Below are 24016 nucleotides of genomic sequence, written 5' to 3' on the forward strand. Positions count from 1 at the left end.
CGTATGCTAACACATATACATGGAATCTAAGAAAAAAAAAAGGTCATGAAAAACCTAGGGGCAAGAGGGGAATAAAGACACAGACCTACTAGAGCATGGACTTGAGGATATGGGGAGGGGGAAGGGTAAGCTGTGACAAAGTGAGAGAGTGGCATGGACATATGTACACTACCAAAAGTAAAATAGATAGCTAGTGGGAAGCAGCCGCATAGCACAGGGAGATCAGCTCAGTGCTTTGTGACCGCCTAGAGGGGTGGGATAGGGAGGGTGGGAGTGAGGGAGACGCAAGAGGGAAGAGATATGGGAACATATGTATATGTATAAGTGATTCACTTTGTTATAAAGCAGAAACTAACACACCATTGTAAAGCAATTATACTCCAGTAAAGATGTTAAAAAAGAAAGAAATCGAGTTGATTTACAATGTTGTGCCAATCTCTGCTGTGTAGCAAAGTGACTCAGTTTTATACATATAGACATGCTTTTTAAAATATTCTTTTTCATTATGGTTTATCCCAGGAGACTGGATATAATTCTCTGTGCTATACAGTAGGACCTTGTTGTTTATCCATCCTAAATGTAATAGTTTGCCTCTACCATCCCCAAACTCCCAGTCCATCCCTCTCCCTCCCCCCTTCCCCTTGGCAACCACAAGTCTGATTTCTGTGTCTGTGAGTCTGGTTCTGTTTTGTAGATAGGTTCATTGGTGCCATATTTTAGATTCCATATGTAAGTGATATCATATGGTATTTGTCTTTCTCCTTCTGACATACTTCACTTAGTATGATAATCTCTAGTTCCATCCATGTTGTTTCAAATGGCATTATTTTGTTCCTTTTTAATGACTGAGTAGTATTCCATTGTATATATTTACCACGTCTGTATCCGTTCATCTGCCGATGGACACTTAGGTTGTTTCCATGTTTTGGCTATTGTGAACAGTGCTGCTATGAACATAGGGGTGCATGTATCCTTTTGAATTATAGCTTTGTCCAGGTATATGCTCAGGATTGGGATTGCTGGACTATACGGTAATTCTATATTTAGTTCTCTGAGGAACCTCCATGATGTTTTCCATTGTGGCTGCACCAATTTACATTCCCACCAACAGTGTAGGACGTTCTTTTTTCACCATACCCTCTCCAGCATTTGTTATTTGTAGACATTTTATTATTTTTTAAATTTTATTTATTTTTTGACTGTGTGGCTTGTGAGCTCTTAGTTCCCTGACCAGGGATTGAACCCGTGCCCTCGGCAATGAAAGTGTGGAGTCCTAACCACTGGACCGCCACAGAATTCCCAGTAGACTTTTTTTTTAAACATCTTTATTGGAGTATAGTTGCTTTAAAGTGTTGTGTTAGTTTCTGCTGTATAACAAAGTGAATCAGCGATATGCATACATATATCCCCATATCCCCACGCTCTTGCGTCTGCCTCCCCACCCTCCTTATCCCATCCATCTAGGTGGTCACAAAGAACCGAGCTAATCTCCCTGTGCTATGCAGCTGCTTCCCACTAGCTATCTATTTTAAATTTGGTAGTGTATATATGTCAGTGCTACTCTCTCACTTCATCCCAGCTTACCCTTCCCAATCCCCATGTCTTCAAGTCCATTCTCTACATCTGTGTCGTTATTCCTGTCTGGCCCTTAGGTTCATCAGAACCTTTTTTTTTTTTTAGATTCCATATATATGTGTTACATGCCATATTTGTTTTTCTATTTCTGACTTACTTCACTCTGTATGACAGACGCTAGGTCCATCCACCTTACTACAAATAACTCAATTTCATTTCTTTTTATGGTTGAGTAATATTCCATTGTATACATGTGCCACATCTTCATTATCCATTCATCTGTCGATGGACACTTAGTTTGCTTCCATGTCCTGGTTATTGTAAATAGAGCTGCAATGAACATTGTGGTACATGACTCTTTTTGTTATATTTTTAAATTATTTATTTATTTATTTTTGTCTGCATTGGGTCTTTGTTGCTGCGTGGGCTTTCTCTAGTTGTGGGGAGTGGGGGCTACTCCTTCTTGTGGTGCATGGGCTTCTCACTGTGGTGGCTTCTTTTGTTGCAGAGCATGGGCTCTAGGTGTGTGGGCTTCAGTAGTTGTGGCATGCAGGCTCAGTCATTGTGGCACATGGGCTGTAGAGCGCAGGCTCTGTAGTTGTGGTGCAAGGACTTATTTGCTCCATGGCATGTGGCATCCTCCCAGACCAGGGCTTGAACCTGTGTCCCCTGCATTGGCAGGTGTATTATTAACCACTGTGCCACCAGGGAAGCTCCATGACTCTTTTTGAATTATGGTTTTCTCAGGGTATATGCCCAGTAGTGGGATTGCTGGGTCATATGGTAGTTCAATTTTTAGTTTTTTAAGGAGCCTCCATACTGATCTCCATAGTGGCTGTATCAATTTACATTCCCAGCAACAGTGCAAGAGTGTTCCCTTTTCTCCACACCCTCTTCAGCATTTATTGTTTGTAGATTTTTTGATGATGGCCATTCTGATTGGTATGAGATGATATCTCATTGTAGTTTTGATTTGCATTTCTCTAATGATTAATGATGTTGAGCATTCTTTCATGTGTTTGTTGGCAATCTGTATATCTTCTTTGGAGAAATGTCTATTTAGGTCTTCTGCCCATTTTTGGCTTGGGTTGTTTGTTTTTTTGTTATTGAGCTGCATGTGCTGCTTGTAAATTTTGGAGATTAATCCTTTGTCAGTTGCTTCGTTGGCAAATATTTCCTCCCATTCTGAGGGTTGTCTTTTCATCTTGTTTGTGGTTTACTTTGCTGTGCAAAAGCTTTTAAGTTTCATTAGGTCCCATTTGTTTATTTTTGTTTTTATTTCCATTTCTCTAGGAGATGGGTCAAAAAGGATCTTGCTGTGATTTATCTCACAGAGTTTTCTGCCTATGTTTTCCTCTAAGAGTTTGATAGTGTCTGGCCTTACATTTAGGTCTTTAATCCATTTTGAGTTTATTTTTGTGTATGGTGTTAGGGAGTCTTCTAATTTCATTCTTTTTCATGTACTTGTCCAGTTTTCCCAGCACCACTTATTGAAGAGGCTGTCTATTCTCCATTATATATTCTTGCCTCCTTTATCAAAAATAAGGTGACCATATGTGTGTGGGTTTGTCTCTGGGCTTTATATCCTGCTCCATTGATCTATATTTCTGTTTTTGTGCCCATCTTGATTACTGTCAATACTGTCTTGATTCCTGTAGCTTTGTAGTATAGTCTGAAGCCCAGGAAACTGAATCCTCCAGCTCCGTTTTTCTTTCTCAAGATTGCTTTGGCTATTTGGGGTCTTTTGTGTTTCTATACAAATTGGGAAATTTTTTGTTCTAGTTCTGTGAAAAATGCCAGTGGTAGTTTGATAGGGATTGCATTGGATCTGTAGATTGCTTTGGGTAGTAGAGTCATTTTCACAATGTTGATTCTTCCAATCTAAGAACATGGTGTATCTCTCCATCTCTTTGTATCATCTTTAATTTCTTTCATCAGTGTCTTATAGTTTTCTGCATACAGGTCTTTTAACTCCTCAGGTAGGTTTATTCCTAGATATTTTATTCTTTTTGTTGCAGTGGTAAATGGGAGTGTTTCCTTAATTTCTCTTTCAGATTTTTCATCATTAGTGTATAGGAATGCAAGAGATTTCTGTGCATGAATTTTGTATCCTGTTACTCTACCAAATTCGTTGAATAGCTCTAGTAGTTTTCTGGTAGCATCTTTAGGCTTCTGTATGTATAGTATTATGTCTTCTGCAAACAGTGACAGTTTTACTTCTTGTTTTCCTATTTGGATTTCTTGTATTTCTTTTTGTTCTCTGTATGCTGTGGCTAAAACTTCCAAAACTATGTTGAATAAGAGTGGTGAGAGTGGGCAACCTTGTTTTGTTCCTGATCTTAGCGGAAATGGTTTCAGTTTTTCACCATTGAGAACAATGTTGGCTGTGGATTTGTCATATGTAACCTTTATTATGCTGAGGTAGTTTCTCTCTATGCTTACTTTCTGGAGAGTTTTTTTTTTTTTTTTAATCATAAACGGGTGTTGAATTTTGTCAAAAGCTTTTTCAGCATCTATTGAGATGATCATATGGTTTTTCTCCTTCAATTTGTTAATATGGTTTATAACGTTGAGTCACTTGCATATATTGAAGAATCCTTGCATTCCTGGGATAAACCCCACTTGATCATGGTGTATGATCCTTTTAATGTGCTGTTGGTTTTTGTTTGTTAGTATTTTCTTGAGGATTTTTGCATCTATGTTCATCAGTGATATTAGCCTGTAGTTTTCTTTTTTTGTGACCTCTTTGTCTGGTTTTGGTATCAGGGTGATGGTGGTCTCGTAGAATGAGTTTGGGAGTGTTCCTCCCTCTGCTATATTTTGGAACAGTTTGAGAAGGATAGGTGTTAGCTCTTCTCTAAATGTTTGATAGAGTTCACCTGTGAAGCCATCTGGTCCTGGGCTTTTGTTTGTTGGAAGATTTTTAATCACAGTTTCAATTTCAGTGCTTTTGATTGGTCTGTTTATATTTTCTATTTCTTCCTGGTTCAGTCTCAGAAATTTGTGTTTTTCTAGGAATTTGTGCATTTCTTCCAGGTTGTCCGTTTTATTGGCATATAGTTGCTTGTAGTAATCTCTCATGATCCTTTTTATGTCTGCTGTGTCAGTTGTTACTTCTCTTTTTTCATTTCTAATTCTGTTGATTTGAGTCTTCTCTGTTTTCTTCTTGATGAGTCTGGCTAATGGTTTATCTATTTTGTTTATCTCCTCAAACAGCCAGATTTTAGTGTTATTGATCTTTGCTATTGTTTCCATCATTTCTTTTTCATTTATTTCTGATATGATCTTTATGATTTTTTTCCTTCTGCTAACTTTTGGGGTTTTTGTTGTTGTTGTTGTTCTTCTTCTTCTTTCTCTAATTGCTTTAGGTGTAAGGTTAGGGTGTTTATTTGAGATTTTTCTTGTTTCTTGAGGTAGGACTGTATTGCTATAAACTTCCCTCTCAGAACTGCTTTTGATGCATCCCATAGGTGTTGGGTTGTTGTGTTTTCTTTCTTTTTTTATTTTATTTTATTTATTTATTTATTTATTTATTTTTGGCTGAATTGGGTCTTCATTGCTGTGCACGAGCTTTCTCTAGTTGTGTTGAGTGGGGGCTACTCTTCATTGCGGTGCACGGGCTTCTCATTGTGGTGGCTTCTCTTGTTGTAGAGCATGGGATTTAGGCATACAGGCTTCAGTAGTTGTGGCTCGCAGGCCCTAGATAGCAGGGTCAGTAGTTGTGGTGCACGGGCTCAGTTGCTCCGCGGCCTGTGGGATCATACCAGACCAGGGCTCGAACCCATGTCCCCTGCATTGGCAGGTGGATTCTTAACCACTGCGCCACCAGGGAAGCCCACTGTCGTGTTTTCACTGTCATTTGTTTCTAGGTATTTTTTGATTTCTTCAGTGATCTCTTAGTTATTTAGTAACGTATTGTTTAGCCTCCATGTGTTTCTATTTTTTACAGGTTTTTCTTCTGTAATTGATATGTAGTCTCATAGTGTTGTGGTCAGAAAAGATACTTGATATGATTTCAATTTTCTTAAATTTACCAAGGCTTGATTTGTGACCCAAGATATGGTCTATCCTGGAGAATGTTCCATGAGCACTTGAGAAGAAAGTGTATTCTGTTGTTTTGGATGGAATGTCCTACAAATATCAATTAAGTCCATCTTATTTCATGTGTCATTTAAAACTTGTGTTTCTGTATTTATTTTCATTTTGGATAATCTGTCCAGTGGTGAAAACGGGGTTTTAAAGTTCCCTATTATTATTGTGTTACTGTCAATTTCCCCTTTTATGGCTGCTAGCATTTGGCTTATGTATTGAGGTGCTCCTATGTTGGGTGCATAAATATTTACAATTGTTTTATCTTTTTCTTGGATTGATCCCTTGATCATTATGTAGTGTCCTTCTTTTTCTCTTGTAATAGTCTTTATTTTAAAGTCTATTTTATCTGATATGAGAATTGCTACTCCAGCTTTCTTTAGATTTCCATTTGTGTGGAATATCTTTTTCCATCCTCTCACTTTCAGTGTGTATGTGTCCCTAGGTCTGAAGTGGGTCTCTTGTAGACAGCATATATACGAGTCTTATTTTTGTATCCATTCAGCCAGTCTATAACTTCTGGTTGGAGCATTTAATCCATTTATATTTAAGGTAATTATCAGTATGTATGTTTGTATTACCATTTTCTTAATTCTTTTGTGTTTGTTTTTGTAGGTCTTTTCCTTCTCCTGTGTTTCCTGCCTAGAGAAGTTCCTTTAGCATTTGTTGTAAAGCTGGTTTGGTGGTGCTGAATTCTCTTAACTTTTGCTTATTTGTGAAGGTTTTATTTACTCCATCAAATCTGAATGAGATCCTTGCTCTGTAGAGTAATTTTCTTTGTAGGTTTTTCCCTTTCATCACTTTAAATATGTCCTGCCACTGCCTTCTGGCTTGCAGAGTTTCTGCTGAAAAATCAGCTCTTAACCTTATGGGGATTCCCATTTATGTTATTTGTTGCTTTTCACTTGTTGCTTTTAATATTTTTTCTTTGTATTTAATTTTTGATAGTTTGATTAATATGTGTCTCAGCGTGTTTCTCTTTGGCTTTATCCTGTATGGTACTCTCTGTTCTTCCTGGACTTGATTGACTATTTCCTTTCCCATGTTATGGAAGTTTTTGACTATAATCTCTTCAAATATTTTCTCAGACCCTTTCTTTTTCTCTTCTTCTTCTGGGACCCCTATAATTTGAATGTTGGTGCATTTAATGTTGTCCCAGAGGTCTCTGAGAATGTCCTCAATTATTTTCATTCTTCTTTCTTTATTCTGCTCCCTGGCAGTTATTTTCACCATTTTATCTTCCAGGTCACTTATCCATTCTTCTGCCTCAGTTATTCTGTCATTGATTCCTTCTAGAGTAGTTTTACTTTCAGTTATTGTGTCGTTCATCACTGTTTGCTCTTTAGTTCTTCTAGACCGTTGTTAAATGTTTCTTGTATTTTCTCCATTCTGTTTCTGAGATTTTGGATCATGTTTAGTATCATTACTCTGAATTCTTTTTCAGGTAGGTTGCCTATTTCGTCTTCATTTATTTGGTCTTGTAGGTTTTTTACCTTGCTCCTTCATCTGTAACATATTTTTTTGTCATTTAATTTTTTTTTTGATGGGTGGTGTCTTACTGGTTGTTTGGCCTGAGACGTCCAGCAATCGAGTTTGGAGGCAGTTGGATAGAGCTGGGTCTTGGTGCTGAGATGACCTCTGGGAGGCCTCAGTCTGACTGATATTCCCTGGGGTCTGAGGTTCTCTGTTAGTCCAGCGGTTTGGACTTGGAATTCCCACCACAGGATCTTGAGCCCAACCTCCGGCCTGGGAACCAAGATCCCACAAGCATGTGGCAGATGAACTAATGATCTCCTAAAGACATGGACACTGAAATCCCTGGAACCGCTCAGCTGGTGTGCAGCAATGGGGACCCGGAGCTGCTGGAGGGGCAGGGCGGTGGCCTGAGATGCACAGGGTGGCCTGGTGTCCTCCGGGTCAGAGCCAGGCCATCTGCGCCACCTGCGCCACCCAGTGCATCAGGGACTCTGCCTGGGCTTGACAGGCGTGTACGCTGGTAGACTTTTTAATGATGGCCATTCTGACCAGTGTGAGGTGGTGCCTCATTGTAGTTTTGATTCACATTTTTCTAATAATTAGCCTCACCTTTTTCTTGAAGTCTTTCCTGACCATGCTGGTCCCAGTGAGTTTTCTCCTTCCCTTCTGTCCCATGACACTTAGAAATTGTGCCTCTCACTTTTTACTTTGATCATACTTAGATTACCTTCTGCACTTAAAAGTGTCTGTTGCACTAAGGGTGTATATACCTCTCTTATAACCCCTGCTACCCCTAGGAAACTATTATAGCAGGAATATTTGTTAGATATTATTTTATTGCCTTTGATGGAAAGGCTTTTTGACCAAAAGCTGTTGAATCAATAAATATTTCTCACCTGAAATATTAAGCAGGGCTAAGAAGCCCAGCTATTAACTTTAACCTGAAAAAGAATCTTTTGAATTAGAAGCAGGGAATGGGTACACCATCCAAGAGAGATTCTTAGAAGAATGTATAAGAAAAAGGGAGGCCCAACCTTCTTTCTTCAGCTCAAAATTCATCAGATCTTGCTCCTTTCTCTAGATCTCTTAATTCTCCACAAGTGTTCCAAGAGGAAGAAGGCTGTTAAGCAGTCTGCAGGCCCTCTGAAAATAGCCATACCCTTCAATCTGTTTGTTTTATGCCTTTCTGGTCCAGGGGTGTGTGAGGAAAGTGCTACGGAGGGAGGGACCTCCTGCCACTTCTTCCCACTCAACGTGCATTCCCTCTTCCTCTAATTTTGCCTGCACTAGTGAGCTGTTGAGGAAAGCTTGGAACCCAAAAGTTATACCTGTCTGGGAGTTGATTAGAAAGAGTATTCAATTTATAAAAATATAACTTGCTTAATTTTGTAGAAAGATTTACCTTTAAAACAGAAATAAATGACTCAATAGGAAATGCGGCTTGCCCTTATAAAGGAGGTTAAGTGGGGGAGTCAGTTTCAATTAAGGGGAAAAATATGTAGGCCAGCATCAGAATATGTGATACCTTTTAGAATAATCTTTTTTATGGGGCAAACATCCTAAATTTTTGCTTACATAAGAAAAGATCATAATAAGCCAAACTTGGATCAGAGACTATTAGTGATAGAGGATGTTTGGGGGGTGGCAGAGAAATCACTTAACATCTTTACTGCCACCTGTTAAAATGGGCTAATGATTTCTAAATCTATACGCCTGGGGAAACAGTGTCAGGTAAAAATCGTGCCATGAAAAAATAATTGGAGCTTTTTGGAGTTAACTGTTAGCTAATAGAAAGAAATGATTACATGTTGTTAATATTTAATACTATTATTTATACAAAGATTTTGTGAGTTCTGTGTGTGTATCTGAGCAGTACTGAGCAAGCTGACATACTCTTCATTCTTTGTTGGTTATAGTCATGAAAGGAGTCTTAGGACTTACCGCTCTATGACCTACCCAAGCTGTTCCCCTTGCCAGCCTCAGTTTCTTCATCTGTAAAATGTGGATACTGATATAGTACCTACTTCTTACGGTCAAGTGAGACAATGCACAGGAAGTGCTTAGCATAGAAAAGCAGGTATTTTATGATCAAAAGCCAATTAATTTTCTCAGTTCCAACTGTGTGCTACAAATATAGTTTGCTGGCAATTTATTTTTAACCCATATTCGTGTGATGAAAAGATTACTGAGTTAGGAGATCTAGTCTATAGTGATGATTAGGCAAATTACTTAACCTCTCTGGGTTTCTATTCCTTTGGCTTTATGAAGGAGCTGGATTAGACGATCTCTGAGCAGTTTCCAGTTCTAAAGTTCTGTGTTAGGATTTTTTCCGATTCATTTTTAAACAAAGTTTTAATAAAATTTAACATAGGAAGTATTGTATGCTTTAGCAATTTATATTTTAATTAAGTGTACTTCAGATTAAAATTGTATTATGCAATGTTTACAATACAGACGGATATGGAAAGTGATACATGTACCTATCATTCACTTTAAGAAATAAAACTTAAAAAAAATTTGGAAAGGCTGTGGGTGAAATTCACTTGTATTTAAAGGTGCAAAAACAAGATTGAAATCACTGCTTAAAAAAAAGGAAATTACTTTGGATGCACATTGTTTCTGGAAGAAGGGTGTTTTTGTGCCTGTGTGGCTCTGACGTTATAGTAGGTGTAGGCCAAAGCAGAGGACAGTCCTCTTCTTTTGGGAACATTGCACCTAACTGAAGTGGAATAAATATAGCTTAGCAACAAAATACACCTAAATAAAACATGGACCCTGCATTTGATACGCATGTCGTTTGCAATACGATTTTCATGACAATCCAGGCCGATGGAAACACTTCTTAACAAAGAATTGGATTCAAATTCTGGCTTCTTTCTAATTTAAGTGTGTGGCCTTGGGCAAGTTATGTAGCCCTCTCTGCCTCAGTTTCTTCATAAAATGGGGCTTTACCTAAGGGTTGTTGTGAATAATACATGAGATAATACAGGCAAGGCTCTAAGAACAATGCCTGACACATAGAGAAAGCTCAGTGAATATTAGCTATTATTATTATTCAATTCCATAAATAATTATTGGATGTCTACCATGTAGTAGTCTCTATACTAGATCCTGAAATATCTTTGGAGCTTTAGCTTTTTGTGTCTGGTCTACAAAGAATGTGTTACAGAGTTAGATATGAAATTCTGGTAAATGTAGCAGTCCAGTGGGACCCAAGTTAATCTAGAAGAAAAGGCCATTTGGAGTTCAGAAGACTTTTTAAATTCAGGAGGGAATATGAGATGTAAATGAAGTACTTAAGGTCTTGCCTTTTAGTTGTTGAGTTCCTGTGCCAGGTTTTAGAGAGTGCATTATGATGCATATTAAAACCACGGTGACATTCAAAGAGTCAAACATGCCTGATTAGACTTTCATGTCCTGTATTTATAAAAAGGTTAGTGGTGCATTTCCTCAGTGCAAATTATTTTTGGTTCTTACTAATATTTATGAATAAAATCTATACAGCATAATATATGTGATTAATTTTAGTCATCAGCTTGATTTTATATAAGGAGATATCCCATAAGATGCTACATCTTGAGCAGTAATTTCAGCAGATAAGGAGTAGGCAATATATAGGAAAGGGCAATTGTATGTTAGCACTATGGGACAAAATCAGAAATATAATTATGGCCATAATTATATTATGGCATTCTCCTACATAAATTTAGCATTGAAATAGTATAGGAAGACATGCCTTTTGCAAGTAATTTCATTGTGATGCTTTATGGTGACGCCAAACCTTGACTATACAACAAGCAGTCAATGACGTTTGGATTTCAGGTTGCCCTGGGTGGATGTGTCCACAAGGTATTAAAAGCGGTTTAAGTTGATGAATTCAACAGAGGAGCTGACCATCTGGTCTCAGGGATCTCAGGTTGGGCTGGCCTTGGCACCGGGCTGTTTGGTTGCTTTTGGTGACTCTGGGGTAATATTAAGCCATGTAAATCATAGTTATCATGTACCTCTACCCATGGGGTTTGATAGATACTAAATAATTGGTCAGTAACTGCCCCTTTGGCCTCCTCCTTTGCACATTTTTGCCCGACAAAAAGCTCTTGATGTAAAGGAGAAAAGTGAATGGGCCTCCTTTTAACAATAGGCAAACTGAACTCAAGCACTTACTAAGATAGGAAGAATAATATAAGACAGAAATAACTTGGAAGCTCATTTTGTCCATACCCGGTTATAGGTTGTTCAAGAAAATAAAAAGGTGGTGGATTCTTTTGTCCTTAGTACTCTTTTTTGGCCTACTCCATTTCCACAAGGCTGATGGCTTTTAAATACTAAAACCATCCCCAAAGGCATCTCCACAACCCCCCAATACACAAGTCACAAATCACTGCTCAAAGGAACGAACACAAAGCACTTGCGATACTCTCCCATTTGGGTGCAGTCTTGATTCTCCAGAGAAAAGGGGACTCTCAGTGCAGATCTGAATATATATATATGGGCCAGGACTTGGGCCTTCCTGGTAAAACATAAAAACAAAACAATAAACACCGCCCCTCCCCCTCCCAAAACAAAAAACAAAAACAGAAAATCCAAGGCGCCGCTGCTGCTATCAGTAGCTTGGCTCAGACTCTGACTGCAAAAAACAAAAACAGGACTGAGCCCGGGTTCCTGAGACCCCGGCTGCCTAGGGCCAGGGCGAAGTTCCCGGGGTCGGGCCGTTGGACGCGGGCAGGGCCGGGCGCGGCGCTCTCGGGGACTTTCACCTGCTCGGCGGGCAGCGCGGGGGCGGACCCGGCGGCGGGCGGGGCCTGGACGCCCCGCGGGAGGAGCCGGCCCGGGCCCACCCCGCAGGAGGAGCCGCTCGCCGGCGGCTGATCCGGCGTCTCCGTGACAGGCACCCCGCTCCGCTGCCGCTGCCGCCTTTTCTTCCTCGTCCCGGTCTGTCCGCGCCACTGCTCCCGGGCCAGTGCCGCGCCCAGTCCCGCCGCGGGCCGCGCGCCCACTGCTCCCCTCCCCCAGCCCGGTCGTCGCGCCGCCAGCTCCCGCCGCCGCCCCCGCCACCCTCCTCGCCGGTAGGAATTGCGCGGCCACAGCGCCGCTCGCGTCGCCCGCATCCGCGCCTGCTGCAGCCCGGCCCTCGGCGTCGCTCCGAGTCCTGGCTTCCACTGCCGCCGCGCGGCCAGGGCGCCCCTCCGCTTGCGCCCCCTCCGCGCGCCGTCGCCCCCAGCTCTCGCCTCCTCTCTCCTGGGTCTCGCCAGCCCCTTCCTGCCACCGCCGCCGCCGCCTCTGGAGGAGCCGGTCCACCGCGGGTCACCATGCCCAGCAAAACCAAGTACAACCTTGTGGACGATGGGCACGACCTGCGGATCCCCTTGCACAACGAGGACGCCTTCCAGCACGGCATCTGCTTCGAGGCCAAGGTGAGGGGGCCTCGGGGAGGGCACTGCCCCGGAGGGGCATGTGTGAGTGGACGGGATGCGCAGCCATCCCGGACGCAGAGCTGGTGGGTTAGGCTGATTTGGGGGCCTTTCTGTTAGGGAGGGTGACTCCCCTTCTCTGTATAGAGTTCCGCGGGCTCCTGCCCAGAACTGCTAAAGAGCAACTGCAAAGTTTGAGCCGTGTTGCTTCACCCCCCTCCTCCCACCTGCAGACTCCCCCATCCTTACCCATCCTGGACTGATTGAGTTACTTCCCGGATCCCTTCTTCTGAGGAGAAGCCAGTGGGTGAGCGCAGCCTGGACGTGGTTCTTTAGAATCGATTTAGGGAAGCTTTGGTGTTATTTACCTGTTGGGATCCCTTGGGAGAGGTGCTTTCAGGAAGGTCTTTTAAAGGGGGAATACCTGCTTCCTGATTGAAGAAAATAATAAAGGGGTGGTTTTCGTTTTTAGATTCCAGGTAACCCCGGCCAGGTGTCAGAGTCACTTCCTAAACGCCTTATTTGCTACGACTCCTTTGCAAGTGCCAGTCATTGAAGGGGGGGAGGTGTGGTGAAATCCGCCCGGTTACTAGTTTTGTGGCTTAATGTTAAGTTTCAGCAGCTAGTAGGGGACCGCTGCTGAAGAATTTATCGGGGGTGACTGGAATTTTCAGCTCAAAACCCCAGGTCCATCCTTGGGAGAGGGGGCGGGGCGGAAGCCTCTGTACTGCACCATGAGGTGTGAATAAGGCTGCCCCCCCCCCCACCCCGTGATGCACTTACCAGAGTGAGGAGTTCTGGTTTCTGAGATTACAGCTGGGGTTCCTGCTGCGCATCACAGGGGAAGAGTGTTTCTGCTCTTCCTTCATGCAGCTTGACGCCCTCCCCCCAAGACTCAGGGATGCTCAGCACCTACTGTGTGCCTGTCACTGGTAAGTGACAGAAAATACTACCCCTCCAAGTAGGTTGTGTCTTCTGGTTTTGAAAAGGTAGTACTTCCGATGTGGAGACAGTCTTCATTCCCTTTTTCTCCTTTATGGCTTCGTAGATGGCAGGGTGTTAGCATCTCAGGCAAGGGTTACTCCATCAGGTGGCTATTTCCTTCAATTCTTGAGACATCTTTTTGAGTGTCTGATATGAGTCCAATGTGGTCAGTTACTTTCGATTATTCTTCCTTCTCATGGAGATGTGTGAGTTCTTAAATCTTACCTTTTTTTTTTTCTCCCTGAATAACCTTCCCCCAGCCATATTTGCTAGAGCTAGGAGGGCACCCCCTGTTTCCCCAGACATCAAACCCTGCAGTGGAATGCAGAGCTGAATTACTGGGTATGGCTGGGACCAGAGTGGGGCTGTAGCCAAGATCTTATCTTGCTTCTCTCAGAATAGAGCTGGTTGGTCTAATATAGGATGTTTGGGTTAATTTTTGTCCAGGCCTGTTGCTTTGGTGAGCAGGTTTTAAAATTTTCAAGTATGAGTTTTCGTCGCGTCATGATTTAATTTTCTTGGACATGCATAAACTGGGAAATTGGCTTTTGTCTTGTTTGGTTCACCAGGGCTCTGTTTTGCAAGAATGAACAAAAGAAGAAAGATCAGAAATAAAGTGTTTTTAACCTTTTAATTCTTTTCTCACAGTCTCTGCATTTGGTCCTCGCTAGGACTCATAACCTAGCATGCATAATAATCACCAGGTGAGGTTGTTAGAGTCGGATTCTTGCCACCTCCAATTCTAATCTGACACCTCTGGGGAGAGCCCAGGACTGTGCACCTCTAAGGAGCATTCCAGGTGATTTAATGCAGGTGGTTGGGACCAGACTTTGAGAAACACTGGCTTCAGGCTTGCCTCCAGCTTGCTGGATCTTACCCTCTCTTTCCCAACATGTAGTTTCTTTTCTAAGCAAATGTCTGGGGGTTGTGTGGTGTAGTTCCTATAGTAACTTGCCTGGATTCACACACAGTGGTGCTCCATAAGAGGAAGGGGAACCACAGTTGGTCGCAGCTGTGTTCCCAATGCAGATGTGGGACATGGTGAACCATGGGTTCTGCTTTGAGAATGGTGAGGTCGGGAAGAAAGGACAGGGCTGACCTTGAGAACTGGGTCCTAACTCCCAGCTGTTGGTAATCGATGCTGGACACCAGTACATTCAAATCATGTCAACCAAGACCTGAGTAGAGGTGGAAGCAGAAGCTTTTCTGTCTCATGAGCACCTGGCAAGCACCTCATCTGGCTGGTTTTCACATCCCTTCCGAGCAGTGTCCGTGGAACTGCACGATCACTGGGTGTTCAGGGTTAAATCCACAACACACTCATTCCTTGTTTTGGAAAAGCACAGGCTGTAAAATGTAAATGTATTAGTGCTGCCTTGTCAGATACTCTTGGAAAATGAGCCCAGGTCTTTCACTCCCAAGGGCTGGCAGTTTTTCAGAATCAACACTGGATGGAATGACTTTTTGGATGGATGCCGCTCATTTTCAGGGTGCCGCGGAGATTGAAAAGGTTATGGCTAGGGTTGAAGGGCATCTGGGTGCCAGAGGTTCTGTGCACTTAAAAAACACACCGTGCATTTAACTATCAAGTAGGATCCTAGAGGTTTTTCACCTGCAGTACTTCATGTAATTCTCACTGCTTCCCCGGAGGTGGATCTCCTTATACCTTATAAATGACGATATGTTGCCTGCTTTAGTGCACATAGCTGGGTATGGCAGAGACAGGATCTAAACTTGGGAGCTTTGACTTCAGACTCTCAAATGCAATGCTTATTCATTTAATATTTTTTATGGAATGTTCACTCTATGCTGGGCGGTTGGTCTGATTCACGGTTCACTGGTGGGGCATCCTTAGGTTGTTGGCCTCTCTGACTCTGATGTAGAAAATTATTCACTTTTAGTGCTAGGCTCTTTCAAGATATAACCTTGGTCTGGGAGCTGCTCTTAAGGGATAGTGCCCTCCGTGTCAGAAAGGGCACCTGGCTCACTGACCGTTGCTGGTGGGTAGGCGGTAAAATCCTTCTCGGCTTGAAAGCTTGTGTGGCTCCTTTGTATTTGTCTCCCCCTCTCCCTCTCCCTCTCCCGATATGCCTTCTTGGTGGCCAGTGCCATCAACTGGCTGTCTCTGCTTGCTGGATGAGAAGAAGACTTCTCAAGACAGTGGTGCAAAGAATAAGAGTATTAATAACATAGTTATGCCTTACATTTGTAGGTGATTTTTGATTTGCATGCGACTTTCACACACACAAACTTTTCCTCATGTGGAAATTGGGACATTAGTGTTATCTCTGTTTTTCAGATGAAAAAATTGGGGCTCAGAGAGATTAACTTGTCCAGAGTCCCAGAACTGATAAGATGAAAGAATAATGATTATAGCTGATATTTAGTGAGCACTTACTATGGACCATGTATTGTTCTAGGTGCTGCCTCATTTAAGCCTCACACTCCAGTCCTTTGGATTCCTCGTCCATGGTTCCTTAACTTCATCCTGAAGTAGTAGCTCCCTCTGTATTCCTAGCTCTCGTTGCCTAGCCCGTTCACTGATCTGGGCATGTGTGGCGCAGCCTGTCAGAACTGGAAAGCACCTTAGCTCACCACGTACAGCCTCCTCATTTTACAGATGAGGAAGTTGAGGTCCAGAGGGGAAGTCGTCGACCTAGGGTCACATAGCTAGGTGAGAACAGAACCAGGACTCATCCCTGGTTTCCTGGCTTCACGTTGGTTTCAGTTATCTGTTGCTGCTTAACAGCCTACCCCAAAACTCAGTGGCATAAAACAATGTCTGTTTAATCTGCTCATGATTCGTGGGTCAGGAGTTCAGGCAGGGCTCGGCTGGGCTGTTCTTCTGCTGCATGTGGTGTGGACTGGATCACTCACTTGGCTTCATTCTGCTGTGGCTGGGCTGGAAGGTCCTAGAAGGCTTCACTCTCATGGTTGTGCTTTGGTAGTCCTCCGCGTGCAGGTTCTCTGCATTGGGTAGCTTGGATTTCCTTATAGCATGGTGGCCCTTTGATCTGGCAGCTGGCTTTCAAGAGGGAGTGTTCCAAGCAGGGAAGGTGGAAGCTCTTAAGGCCTGGCCTCCAAAGTTACACAGAGTCACTTCTGCTGCATTCTGTTGGTCAAATTGGACCATAGGCTGGCTCAGATTCAAGGGGAGGAGAAGTATTCTTCACTTCTTGGTGGGGAGTGTCAAGGTCACAGTGCAAGAGTGCACGTGGGATGAGAGATATTGCCAAAGCCATCCTTGGATCATGGTCAACCATAAAATTTTGTGTTCTTTCTCCTCTGCATATAGCTTCTCCAGTGATGTCGAATGTTCTTTGAGTACCTTGTCTTGTGCTTCTGTGTGTAACCCCCTCCCCCAATATCAGGTACATATATATATATATATATATATAGCCAGCAACATCAAATTATTTATCAAGTGGAAGAAATTTCCAGTTGTAGGAAGTCTGAAAGCAGTAAATATATTGTCTTATTGCTGAGTGATTTGGGGGATTTGGGAGTCCTTGGTCAAATCTGAACTGAATTCTCTGGCCATTATTCCCTCCCTGCTAAATGGCTTCACTGGCTGATGGTTTCCATGATGTAGATTTTAGAGATTACAGTAACCCCACACAGCAGGCTACCTGCGATGCCTCTTGAACACGCTGTCTTGAGGGCTTCCAGATTAGGACATTACATAGGTTGGTTCACCATAAGTGGGGTACTCTAACTCAAACCTAACCTGTGGTGTGTGGTAAAAAGCTCTCAGAAACAACTCTGCTATATTCTGGGTGTGCACTCTCCCCTCCCCCGCCCACCCCCCAAAGGGTCCTGTCTTCCAGGACTGTGAACAAGTAGGGATTCAGATAGAGGCCCTGGTGTATTCGCTGATGTCATCATGGAAGTGTAGGTTATTTCACCTTATTAGGTATTTGTCCAGATGCTTTAATATCCATTGTTATCTTCTGCCTGGACCAGATGAATCTTTGGGGGGTGATGAGTCTCAAAGATACAGCACTGCTCAGAAATAATACCTGTTTTTATTCACCCTTATTTTGCTCTCAGGTGCCCCAGGGTGTTCCTCTGGAGCTGGTGTTTTGGAATTTGATGGGCAAATGTATTTCTACCTTATCTGTACATTTCATGATTTTGCCATGTCTCCTTTGCCCAAAATGTCCCAGTCCATTTAGTGGTCAGAATCTCACACTCATTCGTCATGCTGACCTTTGCCAATCATCCGTGTCCAACTAATCAGACTCATTGTTTATTATCGCTTACTCATAATGCTGCTACTTCCAGAACTCAAATCTTCAGAATGCTTTCTTTGACCATCATTATCTGCTTCCTCTCACCTCATTGCCTTGAGGCTGCCCTTAGCTCCTCAGTGACCTCCTGCTGCCCTTATCCTGCTCCCCCAGCAGCCTGGAGCCATGCCCACCCCGCTTTCCGTCTTTCCCACTTTCCTGCCCTTCACTGCAGACTTGGTCTCTGCTACTTTCCTCCTTCCTTCCTGTTTTTGGATAAAGAACTTCCTTCTTTACTCCACTCCCTTTTCCCTAATAGCTTTATTGAGCTATAATTCACATACCATACAATTCACTAATTTAAAATATACCATTAAGTAGTTTTCAATATATTCGTACTGTTGTGCAATCATCACCACAGTCAATTTTAGAACATTTTCATCACCTCAAAATGAAACTCTGTACCCTTTAACTATCATCCCCCCCCACCCCCATCCACCCCAGCTCTAAGCAACTACTAATCTACTTTCTGTCTCTAGATTTGGCTATTCTGGACATTTCATATAAATGGAACCATGGTGTATGTTGGTTTTTGTGATTGGCTTCTTCCACTTTGCATGATGTTTTCAGGGTTCATCCATATTGTAGCATGTATCAGGACTCCATTCCTTTTTATGGCTGAATAATATTCCATTGTATGGGTATACCACATTTTGTTTGTCCATTTATCAGTTGATGGACATTAAGGTTGTTTGTTTTTTAGCTATTATGAATAATGCTGCTGTAAACATTTTGTGCACAAATTTTTGTGTGATATATGCTTAAATTTCTCATGGGTAGGTAGGTAAGAGTGAAATTGCTGGATCACATGGTAACTATAGTTAACCATTGTGGGACTGCCAGATTGTTTTCTGATGTGGCTGTACCATTTTACTTTTCCACCAGCAGTGTGTTAGGATTCTGATTTCTCTGCATCCTCACCGACACTTCTTATAATCTGGCTTTTTGATTCTAGCCAGCCTAGTGGGTATGGAGTGGTATCTCATTGTGGTTTTGATTTGCATTTCCCTGATGAATAATGATACAGAACATCTTTTCATGTGTTTATTGGCCATTTTCACATCTTTGGAGAAATGTCTATTCAGATCTTTTGCCCATTTTTAAATTGGATTGTCTTTTTTAAAAAAAATTACTGAATTGTAAGAGCTCTTTGTATATTCTGTATTCAAATCCATTATGTAGCTTTGCAAGTGTTTTCACCTATTCTGTGGGTGGTCTTTTCACTTTCTTGGTATCATCTTCTGAAACACAAAGGTTTTAAATTATGAAATCCGATTAGTTTTTTTCTTTTTCCCTCTTTCTTTTTAAGATTCATCTGCCGTCCCTCTGCTGCCAGCCCACCTCTCCTGAGTCTTTGTTCATTACCCCATCACTCCCTACCCCCACCTTTGCATTGTTCCATCTTTCCCCCTACTGGCTCACTCCTCTGCCCTGGAGTGTGCTGTGACCTTCTCTATGTGAAAACTCTCTACTCTCTACCTTTTTCTTCATTAATATGTTGTCCTCTTCCTTTTACAGCTAAGCCTCATGAAAGAGTGGTCTACTCTCTGCAGTTTCTCAATATTCATTCAGTCCCTGGCCGTGTCCTTCCCACCTCTGTCCTGGCTGCCATGTAGAAATTGTTCTACTGTCACCCTTCTCTGTCCTCATTCGTTTTGAGTTTTCTCCCTGAACAGCCTATCCTTGTCTTCCTTGGGATGCCTCACTCATCTCTCTGCAGGCTCTCGATTGGCCATGCATAGCCGCCCTGTCTGTACCTTCTCTTCTTTGCTGCACATTGACCTCTAAGGTAAGTGCTCAGTTTCATCCTTCCCCCTCCCGCCTTGTTATGCATGTTGGCTCCTACATCTCTAACTCTAGTCCAGACTCCAGATTTTTATTTCTAGCTTCCTGCTGGCTATCTCTACCCCAATGAACATGTTGCTAACCCTGTTGCTCAACAAGGTTGAATTCAAATCTCTCTGATGACTTCATACTTCTTTAAATGACCCCACCATCTTCTCAGATACCAAGCTTGACACTTTGGAGCAGTGGACTCATTGGCTGTTGATTGAGTACCTATTGTGGCCAGCCTTTTCCCAGACACCCACCCCCCACCGTCCCCCCACTTCAAATGAGTTGTGTCCTTGAATTTTCACAGTGATATCCATCCATGCATCCTGCCTGTTCCTCCTTGTCTCACCTCTGGCTGGTTCAGATGCTCATCACCTCTCACCATACTGTTTCAGTTACCTTCTGGAGGCCTCCACTTTATCCTATAAACTTTTGCTCTGTTAATTATCCTGAAATATAATTATGATATCCTTCTACTCAAAGACACTAAAAGTTTATAAGCCTACTATATTAGATCCAAAAATTCTTAGCCTGATATTCAGGGCTCTCTGGTTTTGAACAGTTCCCTTTAATCACCCTATACTTCAGCCCATCTGGGGTACCTACCATTCCCTCAACCCTCCCTGTGATTCCCCATCCATCTCTTAGGCCCAGTCCACTGTCACTCAGTGAAGTGGATGTTACCAGTCCCTCCTCTATGTGGAAGGGACTGACCAGACCCTGCTATGGATTATAGCTGCTTGCCCTTGTCTGATTTTCATCCCCCCATTGTCATCATTAGGGTCCCTGTCCTTCTGCCCACTTGTGTCTTCTGCAGTGCTGACTGTAGTGTTTTGCATATAGAAAATGTATTTTGAATCAATGAATATAATTTCTAAGATGCTCCCTACAAGGACTGCCAGGACCCTCCTATATCACCCAAGAGTGGGAGATGCCTCAGCTGGCTCTAGTCTCCTCCCAGCTTTTTCTCTTGCTTCAGGCCTGTACCTCTCAGTCCCTAGTGAGACTAGTCCCCGATCCCAGGAGGTATCCCCATCACCCCCACCTCACAGAGTGCCACTGCCTTCCAAAGGAAATGCCAGGTAAACATTTTTCCTGAATTAAATGGAATTCCAGTGATGGATATGCAATGGAATTAGAATCTTTGATTATAGAACACATGGCCAAGTTTAGGAGTAGATAATTGTCATTTATTAGTAAAAAAAATATTTTCAATCTGTTATGTTCTTATTAATGAACTAATACCCTTTACCCCCAATTCTTTATTTCCTTTAATTTTCTATTTTATAGTTTTTATGACATGAATTTGGTTGGCAGCATAGCATAAATGGGTCCAGGAGCCAAATTGTGTTTGGGTTCAAATCTTGGCTCTATCCCTCACTTGCTGTGTGAACTTGTGCGAGTTACTTAGCATCTCTCTTTTAGTATCCTCATCTGTAAAAAGAGGATACAGGTATCACATACCTCATAGGGTTAGTGCAGATGAGTTATGCACGCAAACAGCATAGTGCCTGGCACAGAATGGGTCGTTATTTTTATTATTGTTGTTGTTTAGTCCTGCAGATTGCAATTTAAATTTCATCTGTGCACGATTTTAATCTAGGAATTATCATACACTCTTTTTAAAACATTTTTATGTATTTATTTTTTGGCTGCGTTGGGTCTTCGTTGCTGTGCGTGGGCTTTCTCTAATGGCGGTGAGCGGGGGCTACTCTTCGTTGCGGTGTGCGGGCTTCTCACTGCGGTGGCTTCTCTTGTAGAGCACGGGCTCTAGGTGTGTGGGCTTCAGTAGTTGCAGCATGCGGGCTCAGTAGTTGCGGCACGCAGATACTATAGTGTGCAGACTGCAGTAGTTGTGGCACGTGGGCTCGGTAGTTGTGGCTTGTGGGCTCTAGAGTGCAGGCTCAGTAGCTGTGGTGCATGGGCTTAGTTGCTCTGCGGCATGTGGGATCTTCCTGGACCAGGGATTGAACCCGTGTCCCCTGTATTGACAGGTGGATTCTTTACCGCCAGGGAAGTCCCCACTCTGTTTTTTTAATAAGTCAGAGGCCTAGTAGTGTATTATCTTCATTTTACATGCCTGCTTAAAGCATCTAGCTGCCATATTATTCTTGATTCCCAAAGTTGCAAATCAGACAGCATGACTACTTTGTGCGCTTAAAATAGCTGTCAGCCTCCTTGGGAAGGAATAAGGAGGGGTTAACTAGCTTCTGGTACATGCCCCCATCACATTTGTTCCAGTCTTTTAATCCTTGTTCAGATTAAAAATCACAGAATCTTGTTAAGTACTGTATGTTGTCTGTATTCACTACCTTTCTCTGAATTTCTTGGATAAATATGTCTTTAAGCAGAGGTAATTTAAGCAGAAGGAATCTTGCATCATGGGATTAATTAATACCTTGTGATGCTTACAATTCCCTTTTCAATTTTTATATTCAGCATCATATTTCCTTTCAAACACTGGAGCAGCTAGCTTTAAAAGTTACTTAAAATGGCACTTCCAGCAAGTTCTGTGCCCAGAGTGTTGGAACGCTTTAGAACCCCTGGTCCCCTACCCACGGCGTGTAACCCAGTTGGTTTTCTGCAACACTTCAACGAGACTTCTGTGTCTTACACTTTTATGGCTCCATCCATGAGAACTGAGGACAGTGGTTACTCCCCCCATTTATTCTTTTTTTTTTTTTTTTTTTGCGGTATGTGGGCCTCTCACTGTTGTGGCCTCTCCCGCTGCGGAGCACAGGCCCCGGACGCACAGGCCCAGCGGCCACAGCTCACGGGCCCAGCCGCTCTGCGGCACATGGGATCTTCCCAGACCAGGGCACGAACCCGTTTCCCCTGCATTGGCAGGCGGACTCTCAACCACTGCGCCACCAGGGAAGCCCCCCCCCGCCCCCATTTATTCTTGAAGCTGCAGTGCTTTCCAGGAGAACTGTTGAAATGATCAGCCTTGAGAGGTGAATGAGACCTGGGACTCCCTACCGAGGGGTAGCCAAGGAGGGCACTTGCCCAATGCACCCTGCATTCAGAACGTTCTGAACTCCATTAGCCTGTGTGTGAGCATGTTAGAAACACTGTTTGCATGCTTGCAGAATCATGACGTGTCCCCTATTCTGTGCTGCTCCTCCTTGCTGGTTCTGTTTGTGCATTTCTTTTTTTTTTTTTTTTTTTTTTTTGCGGTACGCGGGCCTCTCACTGTTGTGGCCTCTCCCGTTGCGGAGCACAGGCCCCAGATGCGCAGGCTCAGCGGCCACGGCTCACGGGCCCAGCCACTCCACGGCATGTGAGATCTTCCCGGACCAGGTCACGAACCCGTGTCCCCTGCATCGGCAGGCGGACTCTCAACCACTGCGCCACCAGGGAAGCCCTGTGTGTGCATTTCTTATCTGTTGATCTAGGCTGTAAGCTCCTCAAGGATGAAGAGGACTCCCCACATACCTGCCTCGTGCTGTTCACATCATAGAAAGCTAACATAATTAATCACTATCATTTACAAAGCACTTACTATGTTCTAGGCACTGTGCCAAGCTCTTTCTAGGAAATGATTAATCTTCCCCAACAGCCCTATGAGTTAAGGTACTCTCATCATTTGAGTTTTACTGATGGGGAAGCCGAGGCATAGAGAGGCATAGTAACTTGCTCACAGTCCACATTTAGTAATGGATAGATCCCTGAGTCAAACCCTGGCAGTCTGGCACTATTAACTTCTGTGCTGAATATGCTTCAGGATACCAAGAACTAATGTTTATCCAGTACTCATCACTTTCAATGCATGGTTCTCAGAATTTTACATATGCAAACTAATTTAATCTTTACAGTGGCCCCCTGAGGGTAGGTGTTTTTGCTTCCAATGAGGAAACTGAGACCATCTTTCTAGGTTGGATTGAATGGGCAAATGGACTATTAAAGGTGGTGGTCTCAGCTCCTCCCATTGAGGTTAAACCTGTGACCAAGGGACTGGTCAGCTGCTGTGTGCCAGTGGGCAGCAGGCCACCTTTGGTGGGCCTCTCTGGTGGGTCATGTTGATGGTCTCCAGATATGAAAATGAGGCATCAATGAATAAGTGGAAAAGCCCAGATGGGCAGGAGAGGGGCTTTGGGAGGCCCTTCCTTCCTGGGGAGAGTTATTCTTTGCTGGGCTCCTGCCCGTGCACTTCCTGTCTAACGGTGGTGATCCACCCACCCTTACCACACCTCTTCCTCCTGTCAACTTCCATGCCCTCTTCCTTGCATTTCTCAGCTCCGTTTCTGAGGACTGGTTCTCTCAACTCCACTTGGAGCCTCCAGGGTCCCTCTAGGAAAGTATAAATGCCAAAAAACTTCCAGCCCAGGAGATGTTGCCTTTTGGTTGGAAATCTTAGCC

At 43.2% G+C, this 24016-nt stretch overlaps 1 protein-coding gene across 3 annotated transcripts in view; it reads left to right on the forward strand.

Annotated features, from left to right (window-relative positions):
• Positions 1-12278: 12278 nt before the first annotated feature.
• Positions 12279-24016, forward strand: part of C2H1orf226 (chromosome 2 C1orf226 homolog) — a 309368-nt gene continuing 297630 nt past the window's right edge. For all 3 annotated transcript variants that reach the window (XM_060090839.1, XM_060090840.1, XM_060090841.1), the window contains exon 1: positions 12279-12554. In XM_060090839.1, coding sequence (XP_059946822.1) covers positions 12450-12554 — 105 coding nt within the window. In that variant the 5' untranslated portion in view covers positions 12279-12449. The remainder of the gene's footprint in view (positions 12555-24016) is intronic.

Source organism: Mesoplodon densirostris, chromosome 2, assembly GCF_025265405.1.
Source record: "Mesoplodon densirostris isolate mMesDen1 chromosome 2, mMesDen1 primary haplotype, whole genome shotgun sequence".
NCBI lineage: Eukaryota > Metazoa > Chordata > Mammalia > Artiodactyla > Ziphiidae > Mesoplodon > Mesoplodon densirostris.